General features: G+C 41.2%; 1 protein-coding gene across 3 annotated transcripts in view; it reads right to left on the bottom strand.

Moving 5' to 3' along the window:
* The window catches only part of Trpc4 (transient receptor potential cation channel, subfamily C, member 4), a 168,827-nt gene that overhangs the window by 16,208 nt on the left and 125,366 nt on the right, over positions 1-27,253 (bottom strand). For all 3 annotated transcript variants that reach the window (XM_087635812.1, NM_080396.2, NM_001083115.2), the window contains 3 exon segments: positions 20,589-20,728; positions 9,418-9,731; positions 2,295-2,490 (listed from right to left, as the gene is read on the bottom strand). In XM_087635812.1, coding sequence (XP_087491938.1) covers positions 2,295-2,490; positions 9,418-9,731; positions 20,589-20,728 — 650 coding nt within the window.

Genomic DNA, 27,253 nt, shown 5'->3' with positions numbered 1-27,253 from the left:
CTCTCCTCTCAACACTGAACTTATTTGCTAATTTCTTTTGTTCTGATTGTATGTTTTGAGACAAAGAACTTTTAAGAAACCAAGTATATGGGCTGGAGAGATGGCTCAGTGGTTAAGAGCACTGGCTGCTCTGAGTTCAATTCCCAGCAACCACATGGTGGCTCATGACCATCTCTTCTCATATACATAAAATAAATAATAATTAGTATTTAAAAAAGAAACCTAGTATATAACTGATATACAGTAGATGCATAAGAAATATATGATCAATGTAAAAGTAGAAGGCTTTTGTTATAGCTTGTCCTAGCCTCCCTACATTCTTCCATTTACCTTACGGCTCTGAAGTGTGGGTATCAGGAATGAAAAAGAGATCTCACAGAGTCTCTTGCTGTAATTCTGGGAGACCCAGACTTCAGTGCTTGACATGCAAACATCTCAAGGAGTTTCCCTCACATGACACTGAGGGCTCACTAACTCCATCCTGATGCTTGCCTGCCTGTCTTACAATAGTTTCAGAATTTGGGCTAAATAAAATGGAAGATTGAAGGATTGGTTTCCATCCATTGCCTAGAAAAACAAGATGCATTGAAAAAAAAAGGAGGCGGCAGTGTCACACTACTCTTCTGGACAAAGATGGAGCTTGTAATGTTCCATGGAACCCAAAATGTTGTCAGTGTCTATACCTAGTTTGGTAGTTGACGGGTTTCTGTTCTTTTCTGATGCTCTGGATATATGTGGTACCTATCTAAACAAAACAAAACAAATAAAAGAAACAAAAAAAAAAAAAACAAACCAACAACAAAACAAAACAAAACAAAACAAAAAACCAAAAACCCAAAAACAAAAACAAAAACAAAACTCCAGGCTCTGGGATGTTCCATGAGTTCTGTGTAGCCACAAATTCTGGTGTTCATCCCCAGGTTAGTAGAGCCAGAAGAATTTTGACATATAGCTTGTGAATCAAACACACAAATGTCTTCTCATGTTCTGCACATTTTTTCATCAGTGGGAGGTAGGAGAAAAATTTACTTCTGTGAAGAAAATTGAACTAAAATTCATAGTGCTGCTTAACAAAGATCATAGCAGCAGTTCAGACATTCTGCTCTAGATCCAAAGGCATACCATGACTGCTACTACTTGCTAAAAAAAAAAAAAAAAAGATAGCGTCTCGTTATGCTGTGCACGAAGGTGTGACTATGAAAGACTTCCGATGCATGTTTTGTGCCGTGGTGAGTTTTGGTTTGTAAATATAGCTGTTCTCTGTAGACTTAGACCCTGAGTTCGTAAGTTCAAAGTTTTACGTGGACAAAGTCTGCACCTCTGTCACTGTAGCATTTCCATAACAGTCTTTGGTAAAGAGCGTTTACACAGTCATGATCAGTCAGTTGGTAAGACATTTTTCTTATCGATTGTGTGCTTTGTGACATAGTAGCTCGTGTTTTAGCCTAAGCTGGTCTGGAACATACTATAGCTCAGGCTATCTTTGAATTCAAAATGGTCTATCCACCTCAGCCTTCCAACTTCTGGGAGTACAGACTTAAGCAACCTCGCCTAGGCAGAATTTGTAAGATTAAGAATAAATTACGCTATGTTTTTTGCAAGCCAGGGTTTTAAATAATACATTATCGTGTCACAAATTGGTCCAGAGAATTCGAGGTCATTTCTGTATCTGTTGTATGTACTAAGCTTTTAGAAATTTACTTTCATGGGTCCATGCACCACGTGTGTGCCTGGTGCCAGCTGAAGCCAGAAGAGGACACTGGATGCCCTGGTAGTGGAGTTACAAACTGTTGTACTGGGAATCGAACCTGGGACCTTTAAAGGGGCAGCTAGTGCTCTGAAATGCTAAGCCATCTCTCCAGCCTCTGCTTTTCCTAAGCTTTAAGGAAAAAGAATGTTCTATCTTTACCAGATTTATCTCCAGGATTTATTTTCATCTTTCCAACCTGGCATGGGTTTGTTTATGCTGAGTTAGCAGATCTCAGGAACAGAGATGATGTTGAACCTGGCGGGCTGCTGAGAGATGACTCACCTCATTCTAAATTGTTGGATGGTGGTGGCTCCCTGGCAATATAGGCTGATTTAATTTTCCCTGTTACTCTGTGTATAAAATAGATTAATACACAGCCATTTACACTGTACTATTACTGCTTATATACATCACCAATTAACCATTTACAATTCTGATCTCTCTCTCATCAATAGTAAATTAAGAGACTTTATTCTCCTGGTCATAAGGTGAGAATAACATTATGCAGAAAGGATATTGAGTTAAAAGCAAATTGTCAACTTACGGCAATTAGTTGGTAAGAATTATTCATCATAGCGATCAGCATGTTCAGGAGGACAACCAGAGAGATGACGTTATATGTGCCAAACATGGTGGCCCCAACAAATTCAGTGAACTCATGCTGGGCTTTGACATTGGTAACATAGAGATTGATGAGTCCAAATATTGACCAAAACAGGGACTGTAGAGTCTCAAATAACCTGGAATAAAATATGAAAGTAGTAATGCAATTTTATAATATCTATTATATGTGTAGGGGTGTGTGTGTGTGTGTGTGTGTGTGTGTGTGTGTGTGTGTATGCTATGAATTTAAAGCAAAAAGTACAAAACTAAGCTTAATAAAATAATTTAAAGTATTTTTATTAAACTGATACAAAAATTATTGTCTTTGTTCTATTCACTCTACTTTCCAAAAGGGCATTGGAACCTACATTTTGTTTGCTGAAGCAAATGGATAGAAGAGAATTCAGACCCTGGAATTATATGATTGCTGTGTTAATTTCTCGCATGATTGGAAGGAAAATACAGAGGTAATAGTATAATATTCATGACACGTGGATAAAGCTGTATCTTAACTTCTTTATGAACAGTCACCCTTGCTTATTTCTGTATTGCCTATGGTTTGCTTTGTGCTGGCCATGCTGGCAGAAATACACAACTGCATCCAAGAATAATTGACTCACGGTGTCCAAGATACTTTCTATTTGCTCCAATTTGTAGACAACTTGTTGAGTCTCATTCTCTGAAGGACAGTTAATGCTAACATCTACTATCTGATGAGAGCCAGTCATGCTTTTTCTGGATCATTCTTGGTTATGAAAAGATTAAAACAAATTACATTTGTTTTTCAGATATTTTTTACATTTATAATTGGACCTGCATGTAGTATCCTGCAGTGGACAACAGATAGTGTCAGAGTGCTTACACGTTATAATTTTTTTCTTTTAAATTTCAAGACATATTTTACTCACTCAGGTTAACAAGTGAATTCTGGTTGTTTTGTTAAAAGGGAAGTTTCCTTTATTTTAACATGAGAAAACATAATAATCTCAAAACCACTTGAACCCAGATTAAGAATTATTTGTCTTAATGTTTTGTATAACATATTAATACAGTGTAGTAAGACGATGGTAGAAAATTTAGACTCTTAGAAATATTTAAAATAAGACTATATTTACATTTTGTTAAGAAAATAAAGACAAAAACCTTGGGGTATCTGGAATGGAGAATGAGGGGGTGGAGTTTCAGTCTTTAGAAAAAACAGGCCTAGACTGGAATCCCATTCGGAGAACAAATCAACCACACTCAAGCTGCATAGTTCCCTCATCCCTTCCTGAGCTGCCCATCCAGTGAATACTAGGTTAGCTATGGTCAGGTGACCCAGGAAGACAGAATTCATGATGCTAATGACCTAAGGGGAGCATGACCAGACTTCCTCTCTGGAGGAAGATCATATAGTGCCCGAAGAGCCTGAGATCATTTGTGATTTGAGATCAGAGTTTACTACAATATGTACCAAGATGTGGACAACGAAGGATGCCTAAACCACAGGATAAGAGAGGAGACTACACAGGAGACACTGGTGCATACTGAGACTCATGAGGAGGGAACCGTCCCGGGCCAGCTGTGTTATCTCCCTCTTCCTAAAGCTGGGCTTATCCTCCTTGCTCAGAGGACCTGGGTACTCAGTGTCTTCTTAAAGCAGAATGCCTGTTCCTGACAAAATTCACTTCTGTCCCCCATGATCAACGAAGTTTAACTAAATATGTCTAAACTGCCACCTAGACCTTATTTCTACAAATCTATTGCTATTTTTTACAAATGAAAACTTCTTACTTCCTGTCAGTTGAAAGGCTGATTCTAGAAGATGAAATCTAATATTTCTTCACATTTGAGGAGCATTAAAGAGATAACTGCAAACGATAGCTGTAATAAAGATGCTGCTTTGGCTACATTTAGTCAGAAAGAAGGGTGCTGCATGAGAAGATGCTGTTCATACGGGAGAGCCCAGGTGGGTCCCCAAATTGTCATGGAGACTCAAGTGAACTCATTGACTCTAGAAAAGTTCATTGAAACAGCTTAATTTGGTGCAAGATTTTAATTCCTTAAGTTCCAGTAACTCTTAGGCATCCTTTGAATTTAATATGATTTACTGCATCCTTTGTTTCCCAATAGTGATGACTATTAATAGGAATATATAATGACAATTCAAACGCGCTTATCCGGAATGAGTGAGCATTTCAGGGAGCCTTACACGATGCGGCTGAGATTTGATTCAGTAGTGAAAGCCACTGCCTGGAGTGCAGATCGAGAACACCCACACAAAAGCTGGGCAGGTATGACTCCTGCCTATAAATCTCAGTCCTTAGGGACTGGAGACAGGGGATGCCTGGGGCTAGTGTCCAGGCTAGCTAAATCAGCACGCTTTGGGCTCAGTGAGAGACAGGCCTCCTCTGTGAAGCTGAGAATGATGAAGGGAGACACCAGTCTTCAACCTCTGTCCTCCAAATGCACACGCACACATGTGTGACCACATGTATACATACATACATACATGGACCACACAGGAAAGAAAAGACAAAGTGACACAGAAATCACATGATGAGTGCCTTTTCACTACGGCCGCCTCCTCAAGCACTCTCAGAAAAGCAACCACTCAGATTAAAGGGCCGTCATGGTTGAAAGTCCCCATTTGCTTCTGTTTAAAGGAACCAATGTTTTTCAGAGAATGTTCCTCAGTCATTTAGCAAATGTCTATGGGCGTTTAAAACATTAAGATTCAGCATGGGAAACACAAAAAGACATTTTGTGACCGACTATAGGATTTTCTTTTTTCCTTTCTCTTTGTTTGGTGCGCTGCAACAGTGGGGAGATTTATAGGATATTTTGCCTAGCTAGAATATATCTGCTTCTTGGGCGAGCTAAGCCCCTGGTATTAAGGTATCCCTGAATGAGTTGTTTCTTCGTTGGACTTTTATGTAGGTTAATATTTCAAAGCCACTGCTTCCAGGAATATTTTAATCATTACTGATTCTCAAGTCCACAGAGACCTACACCGTCCATAAATTCAGGAGTTGTTAGCCGAATCATGTCTCAGAGGGCCTTTATATGGTTGAGATTTTCCACGTTGTGTTAGTGAAAAGAAGTGATGTTTAGGAAATGCTCAGTAATTTCCCAAGGTAATGCCATAGCCTAATTAACTGACATGCCACAAAATCCATAGTGATCTCTAAACTCAAGACTATTTTATATGGGTCAGGGTTTTGTTTTTATCAAAATAGCATTTTATTTATTCCCCTTTGAAGGTTTTTTTTCAGCGGCTATTTTCTTTTTTTAAATGACTGTGTTCCTCTCGCCTGAACATTGACAGCTAGAGAAACAAAATACATAAAAACGTATGGTGTTCTGAGCTGACATTTCTCTTGTCCTAGGAGACTGAAATGCCGAGCGAACAAACTCGAGTTGAGACCTAACTCAACATTTAATTTCTGTTATCTACCCCCAACGAGGTCATAGTAAAATACACAAAGCATGATCTTAACTTGCCAGCCTAAGATACTGGGAATTTGGCTCCAACTCCAAAATATACAAATGAGCTTTGCTTAAACAGAAGTGTGCTAAGGCTCATGACCCCCTCTCCACAGGAGAGTCCCTTTGTAGGGGACGGTTGGCCAAACTTCTGCATAGAATTACTTCAGACATTAGTTGGTGTCCTTTAGTGGCATGCAGTTTCTTCCGAGTCAGTGAGAAAACTGCAAAACACAAGAGGATTTGGGAATTGCATCCATTTGCTGATGACAAATGCAGACTCAAGTCACAGTCCACACTCACAGACAGTGTGGGGTTCGTGCATCTGGGATGTGTATTAGAAAACACACAACTGAGAAGAATGAAAATTTGAGAAATGGGAAGGCAAAAGAGAGGTAGTGGGATGGAAAAGGAAATAATACAGTGGGAATTCAGAACCAATTTGCCAGGAAAGAGTAAAATAATGTTAGGACCCTGGAAACAAAACTTAAAAGGGAGGCAAAGGCGAGCTCACTGAAGGATTGAGATGGTCCAGCAAAGGCCAACAGTGAATCTGGTAAGAGGCACGAAATCATTTGGGTATTTTGAATGTTAGAGCCTCTAATCTTGGTTTAGAAATACCTTTCCTGAGAAGAAATTAGAGAGGCAGACAAAAGACAGACAGGACAGGACAGGACAGGACAGGACAGGACAGGACAGGACAGGACAGGACAGGACAAACTCAGTGGCCAGAGGATGTAGACTTAGGCCTGGACAGTGAACAAGGGAAGATATTGACAGGATAATGATGCATGTGGTTGGAGAGGGAGGGAGGCACCAGGCTAAACTCAGGTTTCTGGTTCACTTGCTCTCTGTGTGGGTGGATTTATGGGAACACCGACAAAGAGAACTGGGAATGCTGGGAATGAGGCAGGGACAGTTAGGAAAGAGATCAGTGAGCTGTCCCTGATTGGAATTTTTCTTCAGGAGTCACGGCGAGAATGAGGTAAGAAGGTAAACGTCCTAGAACCAGTGGTCAGAATGTCCTTCCTGTACTTTTGGTGAAGTCTTGGAAGCAGGAGCTAAATGAAGAATGACAGAGGTATAGAAACATGTTTATATGGAGTAACATGGATGAAAGGAAGGAGGAGGACAACTGTAGTCCGGGTGGGGGGAGGAGTAAGAAGTTAAGGAAACAAATGAGAAATGGCACTCTAACCAAGTAATACTGCTTCAGATTTGCTACTGTCTTTGGGGACCTCTGGTGATAGCACAGACATTGTGTTAGGCATTTTATATGAGCTAATTGTAATGCCATTTAGAATACAGGCTCTGAAACAATGGGTCATAAAAAGGTGAAAACTTTTCTTGTGGAAGAAAAACTGAATGTGAGAGGATGCAGAGATCAAGTGTGGACAGATGACAAGAGACACCAAGTATCACCATCTGTCACCATTACAGTGACAGACATCTGCTACAGAAAAGCAGAGTCGGCTAAGGATAGACTTAAGCCTAGCACAGCCTGTTTAATAATGTTTGGGGTTAGTTGCATTATTTAGCTTTTAATATCATTGAGAAAAACACAATTTTCATTTACAGGAAAAATAATGTAGGTGAAACATCTCTGGGGGAGGGTGTCAAATGATTTAGTCCAACCATGTCAGAGATATGCAATTACTGATTGCCTTTCAAGTCATGAAAGAAATCATGGGTACAAACAAACTAAAACCACACTTAGGTTAAAACAACCCAACATATTTATTTGGGGACAAAATTCATATCAGATAATTTACATTGGACACCTAAGCTTTAATGTTTTAGGTCTGATGTTCTATTCAATTATTTACTAATAAGACATATTTGGAACAAGAGGATGCCTTGAAATTTTAGGGGTCATGAAACAGGACAATGTTAGAGTAGCCCATCAGAGGAACCAGGCAAGTAAGAAGGGCTGAGCTGTGAATGAGGTCTTCCCCATTACATTACAATGGACGAGGGAGGGAGGTGACTCAGTTGTAGGTGCTGTGTAGAAGATTCTTCAGGAATACAGCATGTGGGAAGGATGCAGCAACCACACAGGAGGGCGGCTTAGCAAATAGCTTGTAATGGGATGTGCACTAAAAACCAGCAAAAGTTTTAAGAGAGGTGATGCTTGGGATAGTGCACTCTGTCAGAAAGCCACAGAGACAATCACCACAGACAATGTCCAGAAAGATTATGAAAGGCATAGAGAGAGGGTGGCGGTTCTGGTCCTCATGAACCTTCTTCTCTCATTGCCTTTGGCCAATTCACAAGAGAAAACAAAAAATAAAACACACACACCTCACATACATACACCATATACACACAAATACCACACACACACACACACACACCTCACATACACACACACCACACACACACACACACCCCTCACATACATATACCACATATACACACCACACACCGCACACAATCACACACACACGGTTGTGAAATAATTCTAGTCATCTGAGCCAAGCTGCCGTGTAAGGTCCTAGCAAACAGAGATGTCACTAAAGAAGGTACCACCACGTCCCTGCAGCCCAAGGTCGGAGAGAGCCGATGAGGGCCAAGGAGTCAACAATTGAGATGAGGCACGGGGAATCAGGATTTCATGGTCTCTCATGACTGTTAGTTTGTAGGAAATCTAAAAGGATGAGATTAACTGCACAAACAAACAGACGTTGGTTAATTAAAATGGAGTTTTAAATATCAGGATAGAAACAAACAGATGCAGGATTAAACCAACTAGAGCATTTTAGCTACTGGTGATTTAGATTATGTGAAATGCCTGCTTTCCTTTCAGTTAGAAAATTACTCTCTTGCACGGTGTATAATTCTATGAGGACCCAGGAGGAAGGTTATTAAGGTGACAAGACAAGCATGTGTTCAACTGTGACTGTGGTGTACGGAAAAGTCACCCAGCTTCTTAACCTACTAGCCTTCTATTTTTCACAGTGGGAAGGAAATGGACCCAGGCAGAAAGTCTCTGAGATGCTGGCGCAGACATTCTCATGAGTATGGGCCGCCATCAATCCTGCTTATGAAAGTCACCAGACTTTGACAGTGGCTGTTGATAACTGCTCATCCTCATGCAAGCTTACAGGAAACCTTACCTAGGCAATAATAATGGGTGGATTTGAGTATTCATTTTGGATAATTTTTTACATGCTCATGTTTTTCATACTGCACTAAAAATCAAAAGAAACATATGAAGGGCCATGTGGAAATATAGAAAAGCATTTGAATTTCCAACAAGATTGAGTATGTACGCATATGTATAAGATAATACATAGGCTTCCTTTTTGAATTCCCACATTTTCCCTTTGTATGAATTCTATGTATACCCTTCCTCTTCCTGAGGTCATTCCAAAGAAAAGACCATTTACTAAAACTTGAAATAAATGTACCAAGTATTTTTTCTTTGTGTCAGAAGTCTACGTTTCTATTCAGAACCGTGTTAATTCCATTTCCTGCGTTATTCATAGCATTAATTCTCTGTTTCCTTTGCAATCCTTGTGGTGAATTTTTCACATTTGTGACATCATATACTCTTAGGTTTGCCCAACTTTGCCAAGAGCAATGGCTCTCCGACTTACGTGGAGAACGCGTTGTTCTGTTTTTCGCACCGTATGCCTTTGCAGCTTAACCCCTTCGTTTCTTCATAGTAGAAGTACAGTTGATTTAGGCCATTTGCAAAAGCTAGCAGCACGAGGCAGTATATGAATAAGAACTTTAGGATGTCCAGGAGCATTCTTCCCAGAGATATCTGCAGAGGCCCCAGGTGAGAATTGGCAGTGAACAGAGAGATCAGGCGGAGGGAACTGAAGATGTTTGCAATTGCGAATAAAGCCTCTGCCACCAGAGTGGGGTGCCACATGTCCCATGATTCCCGTGGGTTCAGAGCACTGTACTGAAGAAACAGAAATGAAGGCAAAGTAAACACACATGCTGACAGAATCAAATTCAATTCTGCAGGGCTTTCTAGGGTCCACCTCAGCCACTGTTTGGAGGTCTATGCTTTAAGATGGCGGCAGTTAGAGTGAGCCATACAAGGATAGAAATCCATTAACTTATAACACCTGAGCTTTAATCCACGTGACTACACAGGCCCATCCTTATTTGGTTAATGCCAGTGTGTTCACATTTTCACATGGCATCAACCAGTGCTCATCCGCTAGTGTCTTTGTGTAAAGAACACACCTTGTCAGCTTATTCAACTGGTTGGGGTTTAACTTTTAGACTCTTCCTTGAGTGACATTTAAAATAATCGAGTCTGAACAAGAACAGGTGAATATTTTTTAAAATCCTAGTCAATGTGCTTGGCTAACCCACCATATTCAGTATGAAAGGAGAAGTGTACTGATAACAACGTAAGCACTAAACTTCTCAAAATGTTCAATATGACATATTGTGTACCATGAATGCTTAAGGGACATTCGTACCCATAACATACTCCTAGACCAGGACACAGATAGACACATCTAACTAGAACAGAAACATTTAGGGGGATTAACCCAAATATCATGCACAATATTTCCACCAATATGCAGGAATAGAAGGCAAGAGGTGAGAAATGGGTCGGGTCTCCATGCTGTCAAAACTTTTAGTCTAGAGGAAAGGCTATGCACCCGTTGAAGGTAACCTGATGCAGAAGCCATCAGAATATTATACCAGAGTCAAGCCATTCTTAGTGAGCGATCTTGGCTGTGGGTGAAAGAATTATAATGGATAATCTTTGAAAGGACGAGGTTTGACTTTTGCCCTACTATAAGAATACACGTTGGATTCAGAGTCCAATATATCTGGTGGCTGTGATGGAGTGGCAATGTACAGACATCATCATGATTGCATAGCTACACACAGTGAGGGCTTTTTGAGCAATGTTACTGGGATCCAGGCTTAATGGTATTGGAATGGCAAACTCCCATTAAAGTTACAACAGCTCCTGGGAGACTCACAGATATCTCCCCAGGCACCATCCGCTCCCATTCTCTGGATAATAAACCCAGGGACCTTTTTCTCCAGAGAATATTTATTTTCTTAAGAAACTTAAAGTCTTTCTCTCCCCAGAGGGAAGACAGGCAGCTAGCTCAGCTGCATCCTGTAAATTCTGAGAATCATAATTTCCGATTTCCTTTCCTGTGGTATAATCCCCTTGGGCACTGGGCGCATCTGGCTCTCATCACATCCCCCATTGGGGAATTGGGACATGGGGACTGAAGCTAAGCTTGCAATGTAAATCAATAATTTGTCTGTTTGCTGATCCAGACACCCTGCTTCCTGTCAGGGAAGAAACAAAGACATAAACTGTAAGCAATTAGCGCTTGGGCTCATTCTTTTACGTTTTGCTTTAAAATCTCCTCCTGCTACACACATACACATTTTCTTGGGCTTCTGAATAAGCATGACAGTGCACACCTGTAATTCATGCCCAAGACTCAGGGAGAGGGCTGTGGGTTGGAGGGAGGTTAGCATTAGCTCTTTGATGAGTTCAAGGTTAGCCTGGGCTACATAATGAGACTGTCTAAAAACAGAAAGCAAACAGATAAACTGGGTAAATAGAGTAAATAAGCAATTGTATCAAAGCAATTTAAAAAGCTTTGCTAACCACAATTTCTTTAAATCTATAGAGAATAAAGTATTCAGCCAATGGGCATATTTTTAAACCTATTGTTAGGTTAATTTGAAAATTTAATTTTGGTTCCAGTTCCTCCTTCTAGCCCACCCCATCCCCTTGAGCCTCAGCTTCCTGGTGGTGTGGATACAGTGTCCCCTAGTTCTTCCATGACACCCCCCTCAGACACTCCTCTGAGCCCACCTCCTTTGTTTTGTAACTCTATAACATGGTACAGAAACCCCTCAGCTGCCACCTTTGGTTAGAAACCAAGTAGGCCACCAACGTTCCTCCTTCCCTCACCCACTCTGTTCTTTCTAGGGAACTCTTACTCTAGGCTCTTCCTAACCACTTCCATCCCTTTCAGATTGGCTGCCATTCATAACCAGCCAGCCCCAGAGTGTCTCTGTTCTGCTTCTGCCTCCCTTTGTGGAGGATGATCTGTGGTGGTCTGGAAGAAAATGGCCTTCACAAGCTCATAAATGTTTGGTCCCCAGTGAGTGACAGTATTCAAAAGGATTAGGATGTGTGGCCTTATTGGAGGAAATGTGTCACTTGGGGTAGACTCTGGGGTTTCAAAAGCCCAAGAGAGGCCCAGAGTCTCTCTCAACTAGCCAGCAGATTAGAAAGTGGCTCTCAGCTCCTTCTCCAGCACTATGTCTGCCTGTGTACTGCCATGCTTCTCGCCATGATGGTAAAGGGCTAAACCTCTGAAACTCAAAGTAATGCCTCAATGAATTGTCTTCTGTTCTAAGAGTTTCTATGATCACAGTGTCTCCTTACAGTAATACAGCACTAAGACAGGACTAATGTCACTTAAGAGACCTCCAGAGTCAGCCCCTTTCCCAACTCTAGTCTACTGTACACCCTATCTATTGTTTACATTGGATCCATCAGTATTGCTTGGAATCTGAAACCAGAATTCTATCTAGAACTTCAGATCTTATAACAATCAGAGTCTGATCCCCAAGATCCAGAGTGGTCCTAAGACTAAAAAATAAGCCATCATTCTATTACCCAACAACCTGAGTTGGGTAATAGAAACCAAAGAATTAAACACACACCCAGCTAAGGGGAGACCAGATGTCTACAGTGAGAATGCTACAAATGTCAGAACTGCAGATGACTGGATCCCAGCACAAAGTACAAGCACCAACACCCAGGACAGTACGCTTCCACCGCAGCCAGCCCTATGTTAACATGTCCCAAGAAGACCAGTTCAGCTCAGTTGTAAGACAAGAACTTCTAAATAGCAATTATCAGTATGCTCAAGGATCTGGAAGAGGATGTGAATAAATGCTTCCATGAACACTGTGAAAATGCAAACACTTGAATAAAATAATGAAGACAATTCAAGATATGAGAAGAGTTTAACAAAGACACAGAATCACTAAAGAAAAGACAAACTGAAATCTGAAACATTGATTTTTTTCTTTTGCTCAATTATCAAAAAAATTTCTAATGTCATTTTTTTTCATCAAAGAAATCTACAACTGGTAAAAGGTAGAGACAGTGTCTTCTATACATGACAGAGAAGCTGCACCCATGATATCTCATCCCATGGTCACCTAAATAAGTCCTGTACAGTGAAAACACCAGCTGACCTACCCTACCAATGTAGATGGGGAAAATCTCTCAACATCCCACCCTAGAAGAAGATCTACAAGCAGCAAATGGTTGCTGAGACAGGGAGAACCAGTCTTCTCCAGGGAGAAGCCCTGACAGGTTATCCAATTCCGAGTGGCAGGTCCTATGTACATGTGAGTAGCACTAAAGACTCAGCAGGGTGTTTATGTGAGTGTGTGAGTATGTGAGTGTGTGGGTATGTATATGTGTATGGTGTGTGTGCTCTGTGAGTGTGAGTGTGAGTGTGTGTGTGTATATGTGTGTGTGTGTGTGTGTGTGAGAGAGAGAGAGAGAGAGAGAGAGAGAGAGAGAGAGAGACTAAAGAAGAGGTCATGAGTTTAAAAGACAGTATGGTGGATACAGGAGGAGTTGAATAAAGAAAAGGAGGGCAGAAATAATATAAATGCAGTACTAATGTATTAAGTAAATTTATAAATTAAAAATTAAAAATAAAAGCAGTTATATTGTATCTTTAAAACTCAACCCCTGTGCTGGGTCGCACTAATACCCCTGTCTCACCTGCTCTTTAGTGATAAGCTTGCTTTCCCAACCTCTTCTCATTCACCAGTTCTCCCCAGATATCTCCCAAGCTCCCACCTCTCAGGGCTAACCCCAACTCAGACTTCAGGACTAGCCCAGACTTCCTGCTCTCTCGTCCCATTTCACACTCCGCTGACAGGATGATTTTTCCTGTTTCGAGACCTCATATTTACAGACAAAACCTGCCTTTACCATCATCTGATCCCTTCATTTAGATTCGAGAGCATGGCACACTCAGTTTCCCGGCGTCATCCAAGACCAAGCACCCCCTTCTAGCTCTCAATCTCATAACAATTTCCTCTCTTTCTTCCATTATCACAGTGACATAATGACATGTCCTAACTGCTTTTCCTCATATTCTATCTCATTTATTCATCGCTACACTATCTTTTAGAGGGGAAATCGGCCATGCCAGGCATTAACATTCTCCAAGGCTGCATTTTCTGGAGGCGATGCTTTCAGTTCTTCACAGCTGACAGATGAAGCCTGCGTCTTGCATCCATTTGTCAGTAGTCCGGTACTTTGTGCCCTGGACAAACATGCAGTGCTTGTGATTCTCCCAGATTTTCAGTTTTGCTACATTCCCACCAAATGCCATTTTGTAAATGCTCAGCCCTTTCCTGAGAATTAATGTAAATTCCAGTAATTCTGACTTTCCATCTGTTATGCATCTATGAAGCCTGTGATGGATACGGAAAGATGGTTACGTACTGTCTTTGAGGTACTCATTAATGATGAAAAGAGAAACCACCAAGCCACAGAGTTAGGCGGTTATGAGACAGACATTGATCAATGTCTATTGTTTCCTTAAAAGGAAATACATGAACAGCAGGATCCCAAAGGCCCAAGATGATAGACCAGAGTTGGAGAATAAAGACCCCCATTCGTCTAAGACAATCATGCACATTTCCCCACCCTTTCAAGTAACTACCTTTCACTCTACTCCTACTGTGATATCATTTTCCCTACAGCCTTCCTTTCTGAGGAGTATAATTTTTCTGAGAACTCCTCCTTTTTGTAGACATAGAATCAGCCATGTGCCTCGGAAGGTGCAGAATGTGAATCCTCTGTAGAAATGCGGGCTCTGGATGTAGCTGAGTGTTTGGGAACAGGGAGAACATAGTCAGGCTGTTGAGAGCCCATGATGGATTGAATCATAAGACTCCTAAGTTCCTAGACTACAGAAAAATATGCTAGTTCATCTCCATGCCCTTCCCAAGTGCATATTCATAAAAGCCAAACTGTCAATCAACTTTCAGGTGGATGGATATAGTATGAAGATGGCTGCGGCCATAGTGTGATCCAGAATGACCCCCTAAGGCTCATTTGCTAGACCATGACCTCCAGCTTGGTGTCAATGGGAGATGACAAACCTTTCAGAGGTGGCTGTGTCATTTAGGGAGATGCCCTTGAGTGGGATGAGGAGATCGTGGTCTCTTCCTTGTCCCTTTCTTTCCACTTAGTTTGCTTGGATAGTTTTCTCTATCCTGAATTCCCCAACATATTACAGAAGTGTCAAGTGCGCCTCAAACTGTGAACCAAGATCTTTCCTTTTTATAAGTTGATGTAGTAATGAACTCTGACTAGCACATTTGTCATAAGAGGTTACAGGAAAAAATGTGTATTAATTTTAATGAGTATTTTACAAGATGAAAAAATTTCCCTTTGTATACATATGCTAATAAAGTAGGAAAAAGGACAAGAGAAAGGCCTAAGGATTTCTTTCCTAACAGGTAATTCCAGAATAAACAACTAGAATTCAGCTGCCTGTAGAGCTCTGCTGCAAAACCGAAGAATGTCACAGACAGCACTATGTGAGGGGCTGACATCCTTCACAAGGCAGAAGCAGCCATCCTTGTCCCCTGTTAACTGATAGGGAATGCAGTCATTCAGCCAAAACTGTTTATTAAACTGATGTCTATTAAAACTCTACCATGGCTGTAAAAAGAATTGTTTGTATTTATAATAATTTTGATTGTTGGAAAATGTTTAAGTTACACAGTCAAGAGTTAGAGATTTAATGACTGGCGCTAAACATGAGAGACAAGCTTTGCATATGGAGATGGAGAGGGTTTTTAACCCTATTTTCAAGTAGGAACAAACCAGTGCCAATGAAGTAGAAATAAGATTTAAAATTGTGTCCTGGAGATCATGAAAGGAAGCACCATCGAACCTCATCAGCAAAGAGGACAGTGACGGGTGTTTTGTAATACTGTTACTTTGTGTTTTGTAATGCCATTACTCTGTGTTATACACTGGTTAGTTTATGTCAACTTGACACGGTGAAAGTCATCAGCAAATAGACAAACATCAGTTGATGGATTTCCTTCATTAGATTGGCCTGGGGGCTAGCCTGTGAAGGCATATTTTTCCTTCATGACTGATATGGGATGATGCAGTCCACTGTGGGTGCTGCCACCTCTGTGCTGGTGGTCCTGGGTTGTGTAAGGAACAATCTGAGCAAGCTATGGCGAGCCAGCCAGTAAGCAGCCACCTGCATGGTTTCTGTGTCTGTTCTTGCCTCCAGGTACCTGCCTGAACTTCCGTCCGTGGTGGGCTATAAGCCAAAAGAGGAAATAAACCCTTTATTCCACAAGTTGCTTTTGTTTTTGTTGTTGTTGTTGTTGTTTTTGTTTTTGTTTATCACAGTGACAGGATCCAAACTAGGACATTAAATAAAGTCAAAGCAAGCATTTAATATTTCTATTAGCTCCTCACATCTTTAAAACATTCCATTAACTCTGATTATTATTACTGTTTTTCAGAAACCATATTAGAAATATTAAGTAGCTTGCTTCAAGCAGTACAAGTAGAAAGTAGCATATATACTAGCTGTAGTCATACTATGTGCAGGGCTGTACTGTCATCTGGATCTTCAATGTTCCTCAAAAGACCAACAGCTTATGGTAACTTTGGGGGTATACAAAAGTCTGTGTGAGATGAGGTTTACAAGGGATTATATTGGGAACATGTCCTCAAGGGGGATTAGTGTCCTCTCCTCCCTCCCTCTCTGTCTCCATCCCTCCCTCACCCCTCTCTTCTCATCCCTTTCTCCCATATAAAGTCTCAACTCATCTATATAAATGCACATAATAAATACTTGGGTTCTTACCTGCACTAGAAGTGGCAGCATAATAATGTGAGTGAAAATTATCTATCTTGCTTCAAGTACTTTTTATGGTAATTGTATTTTAAAACCTTTTGTTGGTTCAATTTTCAAAGTGTTTTCCTTCAAGTACAAAACTTAGCAACAAAAAAACAAGTAACTCAAAATTTCTAAAGTGGGCCAATGATCTGAATAGATACTTCTCAGAAAATGAAACCCACACGGCCAATGAGCACATGAAATGAAGTCCAGTGTCATGAGTTATCATGAAAATGTAAAAACCAAAACCGAAACAAGAAGTCATTTCTTCAAATCAGAAATAGGTCATTAAATAGATCAAATACAGCAATCTGTGATAAATATACAGACAAAAGGAGACTTTTCAGACTGCTGGTGGGAGTGTAAACCAGTACTTCCATTGGCTAGAACAACATCTAAGGATCCTCGCAAAACTCAAAACAGAGTACCATTGTTTTTTAGAATAGGAAAGGGTATCAAGATATCATACCAATATATTCGTTAAACTGGCTCCTAATAAATTTCCATTACACCCATTAATTAATGTATACCTCAATTCTCATGAGAGAAGTCCTCTTTTGCAGTAGATAGAAATTAACAGAGAGATTCAGAAGGTATAGAGAGTGACTGGAATTCTTGGCCTTAGATGGGAACTCCTATATCACCCACCCCCGCAAAGGATCAAGAGTCATTGTGGAAGAGGACCTGGAATGATTGTGTGAGCAAGGGTGGCTGCGAGGAAGCAGAGTCTTCCAGACGCAGCAGAATGGACCTGGGAACTCACAGTGCTTATGGCAACACGCAGAAGACAAGCTCAAGCCAGACAAATCCCATCGTGGAGAGAGGAGGTGGGCATAAAGTTCCATTCCTGACTGAGGAGCTACTGGCCATTGATAGTGGCTAGGAGAGGGAGAGCCAGATGTGTTAGAGGTTGTAGTCTCTGATTGGTCAGTGATGTTACTGTGAAAGGTCATTCACCTAAAAGTGTATAGCAGCACACATTAGGAAAAAGAGAGAACACAAAGTTGTGTTGGGAGAGAAACAGGATAGATCTGGAAAGCACTAGGGGAAGTTATGAATAGGGTCAAAATACATTGTACAAAATTCTCAAATAACTAATGAAAATGAAAACAATGATATCGAAGAGAAACCTGCTTTCTTGTGGCAGCACTGTCTGCGACAGGCAATGGCAGAGCCAGGTAACTGACTGACTTACTGGAGAAGGAATAGGTAGGTAAAATGCAGCACATGCAAAAGAGGATATTAATCACGAAGTGAAACCATCTCTTTAAAGAAGCACGATGGAATCAGAGATTTCTGCTAAGTGGAATAAGCCAGACACAGAGGCCTGCAACGCCCTATTCTCTCTTATGTGTAGAGGCCAAACATCAGCCTGGAAGGTCAAAGCAGGGGACCAGTGGTCATCAAAGGTGGCTAGAAAACAGTAGGGGGCAACGGATATATGTAACTATAGCAACTGAAGAAGAAGAAATCTGAATTTGCAAAGAGTGGGGAAGCACAGAACTATTGCAAGGAGAGAGAAGAGGCCGATATGACGTGAATACAGTAGGCATGCGTGAAATTCTAAAAGACAAACAAACAAACAAACAAACTCCCTTAAATTTAAAACTAAGAAAAGAGTGGAGGGAAGGAGACACCAACCCACCCATGAAACTTTCAACCCAACATCGGTCCTGCTTACAAGACGTGCAGGGATAAAGATGGAGCAGAGATTGAGGGGACAGCTAACCAATGGCTGGCCCAGCCTGAGACCCATCCCATGGGAGAGAGCCCACCCCTTACACTACTAATGATACTCTGCTATGCTTGTAGACAGAAGCCTAGCATAGCTGTCTCCTGAGAGGCTCCTACTAGCACCTGATGGAAACAGATGCAGAGACACACAGCCAAACATCAGGTGGAGCTCAGAGAGTCTTGTGGAAGAGTGGGGACAGGAGTGAGTGAGTGAGTGAAGGGTCAAGAATACCACAAGAAGACCCACAGAGTCAACTAACCTGAGCCCATGGGGGTTCACGAGACTGAAACACCAACCAAAGAGCATGCCAGGGCTGGACCTAGGCCCCCTACACATTTGTAGCAGATGTGCAGCCTGGTCTTCATGTGAGTAACCTAATAATTGGAGCGGGGATTGTCTTTCTGACTCTCTTGCCTGCCATTTTATCCCCTTCCCCTAGCTGGTCTGGCCTCAATGAGAAAGGATGCACTTAGTCCTGTTGTGACTTGATGTCCCAGTACAGGGTAGTACCCTAGGGGTGCTTCTCCTTCTCTGAGGAGAAGGGGAGAGGAAAACTGAGGGAGGGTTTGTGGGTGGGACTTGAAGGAAGAGGGCTGCAACCTGCACGTAAAATGGATAAATAAGTAAATTATTAAAAGGAGGAGGAGGAGGAAGAGGAGGAGGAGGAGGAGGAGGAGGAGGAGGAGGAGGAGGAGGAGGAGGAGGAGGAGGAGAAGAAAATAAAAGAGGAGCTTGGGGAGATCAATAATGGGCTCCAAAGTATACATCCTTTGATCATGTATTGAAAGCTCAACTCTTAGAACTACTAAAATACCAAATACACATGCACGGAAGCATGCATGCACACATGCATGCATGCACACATGCAGGGATTTGGAGGCTCTAAACAGAAAGAAATGATAAAGATGTAAATGGTAATTACCCTGAAATAATCAGTACGTATTCTAGACATATTTTAAAATAATAAAATATAATACTGCATTCCACAGTATGTATAATTATGAAGTTAATAAAGTTTTTTTTAACAATCCCAAGCAATAACAAAAAGATGCCAGGCTTGTTTTTCCTAAGACTGATATAAATTGTATTTCTTCAGTATCTGGTTGAATACTAGCAACATTTTAATTGAACAATAGCTGGAAACTGTAACTTCCCCAAATGTGGGCAGTTTTGTTTCTATGATAGGTGAATATTCACAGAGAACAAGAACTCGGTTTAGAGCTACTCTAAGTGCGTAAGAGCCCTCACGCATGCTCTTTATTTATAGTGTAGATGATAAATTGCATGCATTATTCATGTGGCACACAATCAGAATCTATTCTTTAGTTTTCCTAAACCAATTCACTAATCATTTTGCAACAAATTATGTTTTAAAGGAGACAAAAAGGAAAAGACAAAATAAAAGCCGGCAAAGGGAAAATATCCTACTTTAGTTTGAAACACGTCTCTCAAAGTATACAAACCTCAGCCCTCATTGCAGAACTAAAGGCTTTATGTAAATTATGGAGTTGTGCTGAGGCCTGGTGCTGACCCTGAGGGGTGTGTGGGATTTCAGGCAGACAGTATCACAGCGAACAGGACAAGGACAAAGAAATTCTATTCTATTCCAATCACACCAAACTGTTAGGTCAAATTAAAATAAGGTTTTGAAGGGTAATATTTTGATTTGCCCATGGAAATGTATATATTTGTTACATCTCGTAAAAAGTAGATTTGGGTTGTTTAAATTTAAGTGGAATTTGAAGAAGAATTTCTTTAGAATAAGGTAGAACTAGAGTTAAGGAGCTATTTCATTTTGAGACAGCATTAATTAGCAGACAGACAACATGGTGGCAGCTTTGAAGTGTTTATTACAACAATTCCAGGACATGCATTGCTTCTGTACTTCAGGCCTATAAATAAAAGAAGCTGATAAGCAGCACATATAAGATTCTATTAATAAGGGAAAGGGAATAACAATCAAAATGTAAATAAGAAATGCCCAAATTAATAAAGATGGAAAAAAAGGGAAAAAAAGATTCTCTTAATAAAAGTCAATAGCAACTGAAGATGTGCCTGCAAGAATTAGATGTGTGCATGCATTATCAACTGAGGAAAGAGCAATTACCTTTACAAATGCGACAATCTTCAAGGAGATTGTCGCCAGATACAAGGAGTTCATCACAAAGTCCATTAGATTCCACCAGTCGTGGATGTAATCCTGAAGTCCGCCATCCCACATCTGTTTAATCTCTCCCCATATAAAACCTGCAATTACAGAGAAATTCACCATAAGTGTGGCTTTCAACCTAGTGACTTTCACTAACAAAAGATATATGCAACAAAGTGATCTCAGACAGTGAAGCCATAAGCTGTAAAATTATGTTAGACACAGTAACTCTTTTATAGGTAATAATATTGAGTCTTAAACATCTTTTAAGACAGAGGACACTAAGCTAATTCTAGATTTTGTTAGCTCATTATTTATTAGTTTAACACATTAATTTTCAAAGTTATGATGTTCTGGGCTGTAGAAGTAGGTCAGCAAGAGGATTCTTGCAAGAGACTCCACCTGATGGCTCAAACAGTCCCCCTTTGCCCGCTGCCCTGTTTTTCTTCCCTATTTGAGATTGTAATACATTTACATAATTTATCCTTTCCCTTTTCTCTACCCAAACTCTTCTATATATCCTTCTTTGCTCTTTAAATTCATAATCTCTTTATTCATTAATTATTGTTATACAAAATGTTATGCACATTTTCCTGAGTACAACCTGCTCAGCCTGTATAATGCAACCTGTATGTGCGTTTTCAAGCAGACTCATTCCCAGCAGTTCTTAATCGCCTGTGGCTGTGTAGGGCCTCATGGACTTTCCCATCTGCTTTAGCAAGTCTACTGGTGTCATGATGGTTCATTTGCCCTTATACCCACAGGTAAGCATGGTCTTCACCCACCATCAAGGAGACTTCTCTTTGCAACACATGGAGCCCATTCCAGAAAGCCACAACCAGTCAAAATACAGAGTTATGGAGCCCAGTCCTAACGGATACAGCTACAAAACACCCAGCACCAAGGTTCAGGGAACACTGTAGAAGGGGGAGCAGAAAGATTCTAAGGTCCAAAGGATTAGGGGTTTTGCTGTGAGCCTTTGTCTGCTGGTGATGTCAGAAGCTACACCCCTAAATCCTCACATACATCTTTTCCTAGTTCCAGGGGATCCAACCTCCCGCTTCTGACTCAGAAGGCACCACAGGCACATGGCACAAGTGTAGACAAAATACACATCCAAATAAGATAAAATAATGATAAAGTCTTTAAGATGTTTAAGTTTTTAATTTCTGTATAAATATTTTTTCATGGAAAATGTCATGGAATGTTCTTATAAGCACGTTTTGGACTATATTTTTCTCTTAAGGCAAATGACTTTAAAATTGATGGAAAATAGTTTATTTGGAAAAAAGGAAAAACAAACCGAACACTTCCCTCTAGTCAAGTGATCAAAGAACCTTTGATTCTTTATGCAGTTGGTGCTTTGAGAGGTCGACTATCAATCTGTGAGAATGGATGCTTACGGCAATTCTGCCAATTAACTAAGTACCACAGACAGGACAATGACCTCAGTCCCACATCCAGGATCAATATAAATCCCTGTGTATATATAACCAGCTTTTAAATATATAATTTATTATTACTTTATGTCCATTGTTTTGCCTGCGTGTATATCTCTGTGGAGGGGGGGGTCAGAAGCTTTAGAGCTCGAGTTACAGACAGGTGTGGGCTGCCATGTGGGTCTCAGGAATTGAACCCTGGTCCTCTGGAAGAGCAGCCGGTGCTCTTAACCGCTGAGTCACCTTTCCAGCCCTTTCTCTTTCCTTTTCTAATAGAAAATATTACATTTTACAATTCTCTGGAATACTTATAAAGTATGTATATGGGTCATTATTTTATTCCCCTAATCTTATTAAAATAAGATTCTATTTTTAGAGCCTAATGAGAGCTTTCAAATGATCTAGCACTATGAAATATTAAAGAGATAAATTCATCTATTATAGCTGCATTCATCAAAATAAATGAGACTCATGGTAGCCTGAAATGCCACATGTAAAATACCACATTTGATAGCTGCTGAGAAACACAGGAAGTTGAAAAGATTATAATTTTTTTTACTAAATGCAAGAAAGAGTCAGATTAACTATAAATATCATAACTTGTCACATCCTCATGAGAAATGTAAGAAACGAAGAGCTGTCAGACTCATAGAGAAGCAAAACACCCTTCCAGTCTCCCGAGAGAACAAGAACACAGGGCCAGGGGGATGGCTCAGTGGGTAAAAGTGTTTGCCTCTCTAGGTAGGTGGTGAGCTCAATCCCTGTAATCTATGTAAATGCTGTGATGTGGTACAGGAGTCTGCAATCCCAGGGACCACAAGTCAAGCTCAGAGTCAGAGATCGGATTACTCGGAAGCTCGAAGGCCAGCTCATCTGAAGTGTGCAGCCCTGTGACAATAAAAAAGAGAGATTCTGCCTCAAAAATAAGGTGGAAGACAGGAACTGACACCCTCTGTGTTCTACTCCATGCCTCCCACTCATACTCAAGAGGGAGATTAGACTGGGAGCCTGGAACTGCAAGGGTTCTTTGTGTGGGCAAGGTATAGGGCCTGGTTCAGGTACCTCTCATATAAGGAGCAAACTGCTTACTTAACCCGAGGAAAGGCATTGTCCTGGGTGTCAGGTTTATAAGAACAGCCAGTGTCTTGGATTATGGCTGCAGGAGATCAGGAAACTAAATGTTCCGGCAAAGTTTGACTGCCATAGAGTGAGGGCAGCACCACAGACCTCAAACCATGAAGCTTATACAGAGGCCCCGTTGTGACCCTGGACTGGAATAACGATGCCCTCCTCCCCCAATGTTAGCATGCTAGCACTAACATCCTAACTAGACTACCCTCTGAGACTGTCTAAATAAAGTAATCCCTCGAACTTTCATGTCGGGGTGAGGCCATAGCTGACAGTTTCAAGAAAGGAAAACCACAGAACTGAATAAGATGAGCTGGATTTCATAGCTGGTAGGAAACTTAGAATTTACTTTGTATAATGAGGAAAACCCTTTGGTACACAGGACAACACTCTCCTCTTGCACACTGAAGGTATTTTTTTCCCTGGTACAATGAATGGCAGGATCTTGAAATCCAGTCCATGGGCACAGTTTACATGAAAAGACAGCATAAAGAAGCAGTGTGACATTCTGCTGTGTTGCTAGTTAATGGAGACACTAGGATTGGGTTTGAATCTCCAAATGTGATGGCCAGAACAACAATTTCTTACTGGGCGGGTCCTTCAATACCCACTATTTATTTCATTGTATGTAAAATTGTGCCAATCCCCAGAGCTCAGAAGATATGCAAACAAAACCATTGATTGGCTTATGTGTTTTCTGTTAGCTTTCAGTAGAACACAGAGAGATGAGAAATGCTTTGTAAGTCAGATGGGTACCAGGCAACACTGGGATTCTATGACTTTCAATTAAAAGATTCTATCACAGCTGTGAAAGACTTACAAGCATTGTTTCTTGCCACCAGTACAACTGCAATGTTTGATGGTTAAAATAGCTGACATTAGATTAAGATCTGTCATCTACAAGTAGACACAGACTTGATCCGGCCCTGCCTCAGAAAGGGTGAATCAGATCTTTGACAGGCAAAGCATGAAAAGATAGCTTCTGGCCAAATGCGAAGAGTTCTCTGGAAATTGTGTTGCTCTGAAATTGATGGAGACAGACATTCTACCCTCCAGTCTAGCATGGCTTTCAGTGTGCCCTCTCAGGAGAAATTTTGGCAGGTTATGGAAGCCTAGTCCATGTATCTCTCTAGAGGAGAGTTCAGTCTCTCTTCGTGCATTTGCGGTTCAGTCGTTTGAACTTCTATGTATCATCAGATGTAGCAGATCTTAAAGTACCTGCAAAGCCATCAGAACATTGATGTCAGAGGGCAGAGAAAGCCCCGTGGGGAGCAGTGAGAGAAGCAGTTGTAACCCCACTCCATGGTTAGATTTCAGTTTAAGAGGTCTTTAAAAGGTAGATCCAAGGAAATGAAACTTCACCTGGCCTATAGCCAAGGTTTCTTAAGGCTAACGATCCTGAAACCTGTAAGGCTTCTGTGGAGTCCCTAGGGATGGAGCTCATGTGACCCTCCTCATCACTCAGCATCTCACCTCACTACAGACACGAAACAAGGGGAAACAGATATGGATAAAACTGGTTTGTTTTTTTTCCGGAGCTGGGGACCGAACCCAGGGCCTTGCACTTGCTAGGCAAGCGCTCTACCACTGAGCTAAATCCCCAACTGGATAAAACTGTTAATTAGTGATGTGACTCTTCAAGAACTCATATCAAGACTCTAACTTTATAGATAGCATTATCAATTAATGCTTACTGATTAATGAGTGAAATAGTTTTAGAAGATTCATTCTTTAAAGAGGAATTTATTTGTTTATATTTGTATGAGTTTTTGAACTCTCTCTCTCTCTCTCTCTCTCTCTGTGTGTGTGTGTGTGTGTGTGTGTGTGTGTGTGTGTGTGTGTGTGTGTGTTTATATGTGTGTGAAGGACTTGGATCCCCTGGAACCAGAATTACAGTTGATTTTGAGTCTGTTCCGGGAACTGAACCTGTGACCTCTGCAAGACCACCTAGTGTTCCTAAGTGTTCCTAACTGCTGAGCATCTCTTCTGCCTTGAACGCTTTTTATTTTTCAAGCCCCAAGTTGGAGTATCATCTTATAAATGCCCTTCTTGCCATACACCTGCTTGATGGCTGTTGCCTTTTAGTCTGCTGTAATCACGTTAGTGAAATGCCAAGTTCTATCTGTTCTGGCAACAGCCACCACATTTTTGAACAAACAAGCCATTCAAAAACAAGAGGGTGCTAGTACAAACCAAGATGCATCCAAAGAGTTAACTATTCGTGGAAACGGAAAAAAAGTGGGAGAGAACAAAGCTTCAGGGAACTTCTGTCACAATGTGTTTGTCCTGTTCCCACAATGGAACATTTCAACATTGTGTTCTCTCTCTCTGTCTGTCTGTGTGTATTTATATACAGATGACACAATTTCTCAGTCCTGTGGTAGAAGTCTTGTTACAGGCCTTGAAGTCAAGAGTATGGACTCAGGATGGAAACAGCACAAGGAGAATGGGTCCTGGAAGTCCCATTCAGACATGCTCTGGGGGTTTGGATGTTTGTCCTTCTTGTTTGTTTCTTTTTAACCTCTCCAGCTGCTTGCTGTTCACACAGAAATACTTGAGGGGTTTATCCTGAACATGGTTGTGAGGATGCAAGGGAATAGGCCACCTCTGACTTCACACTCATCAGTCAGTTCAGATTTCAAGCTTTGGGGTATAACCATGTCACTGGGAGGGCTCTTTGGTCTTACCCTCTCTTGCTGTGGCTGTGTACACAGCCCTAAACAAACAGCAAGGCATCTTTTCACCAGAGTTATCCCCAAGGGCTTACTGTTCAAGGCCCAGAGCTGTTGAGGCTGACATCTATAGCCCCTTTCCTGAAGACAGAGGTGCACCGTGAGACTTCAAATCAGCAAAGATAGAAAGAACACAAAGAATTCCTCATGGCTGGAAGTTTCCTTTGCTTTTTGAATCAGGGAATTGAACTGTGTCTTTGGGCTCAGAAGGCTGTCTCTGTCCGAGATGATAATTGTATTACTAGAAGTTATTTTCCTTAATGGAGAGTGACATATACCAGATCCCCCAAGAGACATTAAGTTAAGGGCAGCTTCTAGGGTCCTGAAAACCTCGATGGAAGATGAAAGCCCACAAAACTCCCTTTCTGAAGGCAGCTCAAAGGAAGCTATAGATGACCTCCTGTTGGCAGGTTACTGTACTCTCTGAGGATACTTTCTGCTATCCCACACTTGCCCCCTCCCTTGTCATACCCCACAAAGAGAAAGCACTGGGAAGGGAGATAAGTAAGCCACATTGTTCTGACTGTGCATTCTTTGGTGGGGGAGTAAATATTAGAGACGTACGAGAGTGACTACCCCTTAACATTTCCTTAATTCAGTGAGGGGAATGCCAAGAAAACCCCCGAAGCCTGAGGATTATACAGCAAGAAGAAACGAATACTCCACACTCCCTGATGAACCATCTTCGTGACAATTAACTGGTATATTTCTTTCTTGGTCTGGTTCAACACGGGAAAGGGAAAACCAGGCAGTTTGTATAAGTGGGGCAGCTAGTGGCAGCCTGAACGCTAACTGTTCTGTGTGTCTGGGTTTGCAGTACTTTTTTTTTTTTTTTTTTTTTTTTTTTGCTAAGTCCATGTAGGATGCAGGAAAAGCTGTGTGTGGCTCTTCTTGCCAAACTCAAGAGAGACTTGTAAGGAGCACAGAAGACTACACAGACTAAGTAACTGCAGGGTATACAGTGGTTGAGGGACTATGAGGTGTCAGACAGAGTTGAATCTGATGCTGAGGCCCCTCCAGTACTCAGGCACAATAGGGCCATCTACAGAGTGCACATCCCTGGAATGTCGACATGTCCATTTCTGGCACAGGTATTCAGTGATTCCCAGAAAGCCGGACATCCAGGAAGAGCTATGGCCTGAGTGCTGGTTGGTTAGTAAAGACCTATCTCCTGCTGTCAGCTGTCTTGTCTAAGGCAGCAGGAATGGAGAAAAGCAGAGATCTGTGTACCGTGGGACTGGAGTCAAAGCATGGGATATATGTAGATGAACACATCCAGGTCCTTCAGGACATGGGCCAGTCTTTCATTAAGAAGATAAAATCT

This window comes from Rattus norvegicus, chromosome 2 (genome assembly GCF_021556685.1).
Source record: "Rattus norvegicus strain SHRSP/BbbUtx chromosome 2, alternate assembly SHRSP_T2T, whole genome shotgun sequence".
Taxonomy (NCBI): Eukaryota; Metazoa; Chordata; class Mammalia; order Rodentia; family Muridae; genus Rattus; species Rattus norvegicus.
Note: the sequence above shows the minus strand (reverse complement) of the source record. Positions and strands in the feature narration are given on the sequence as shown.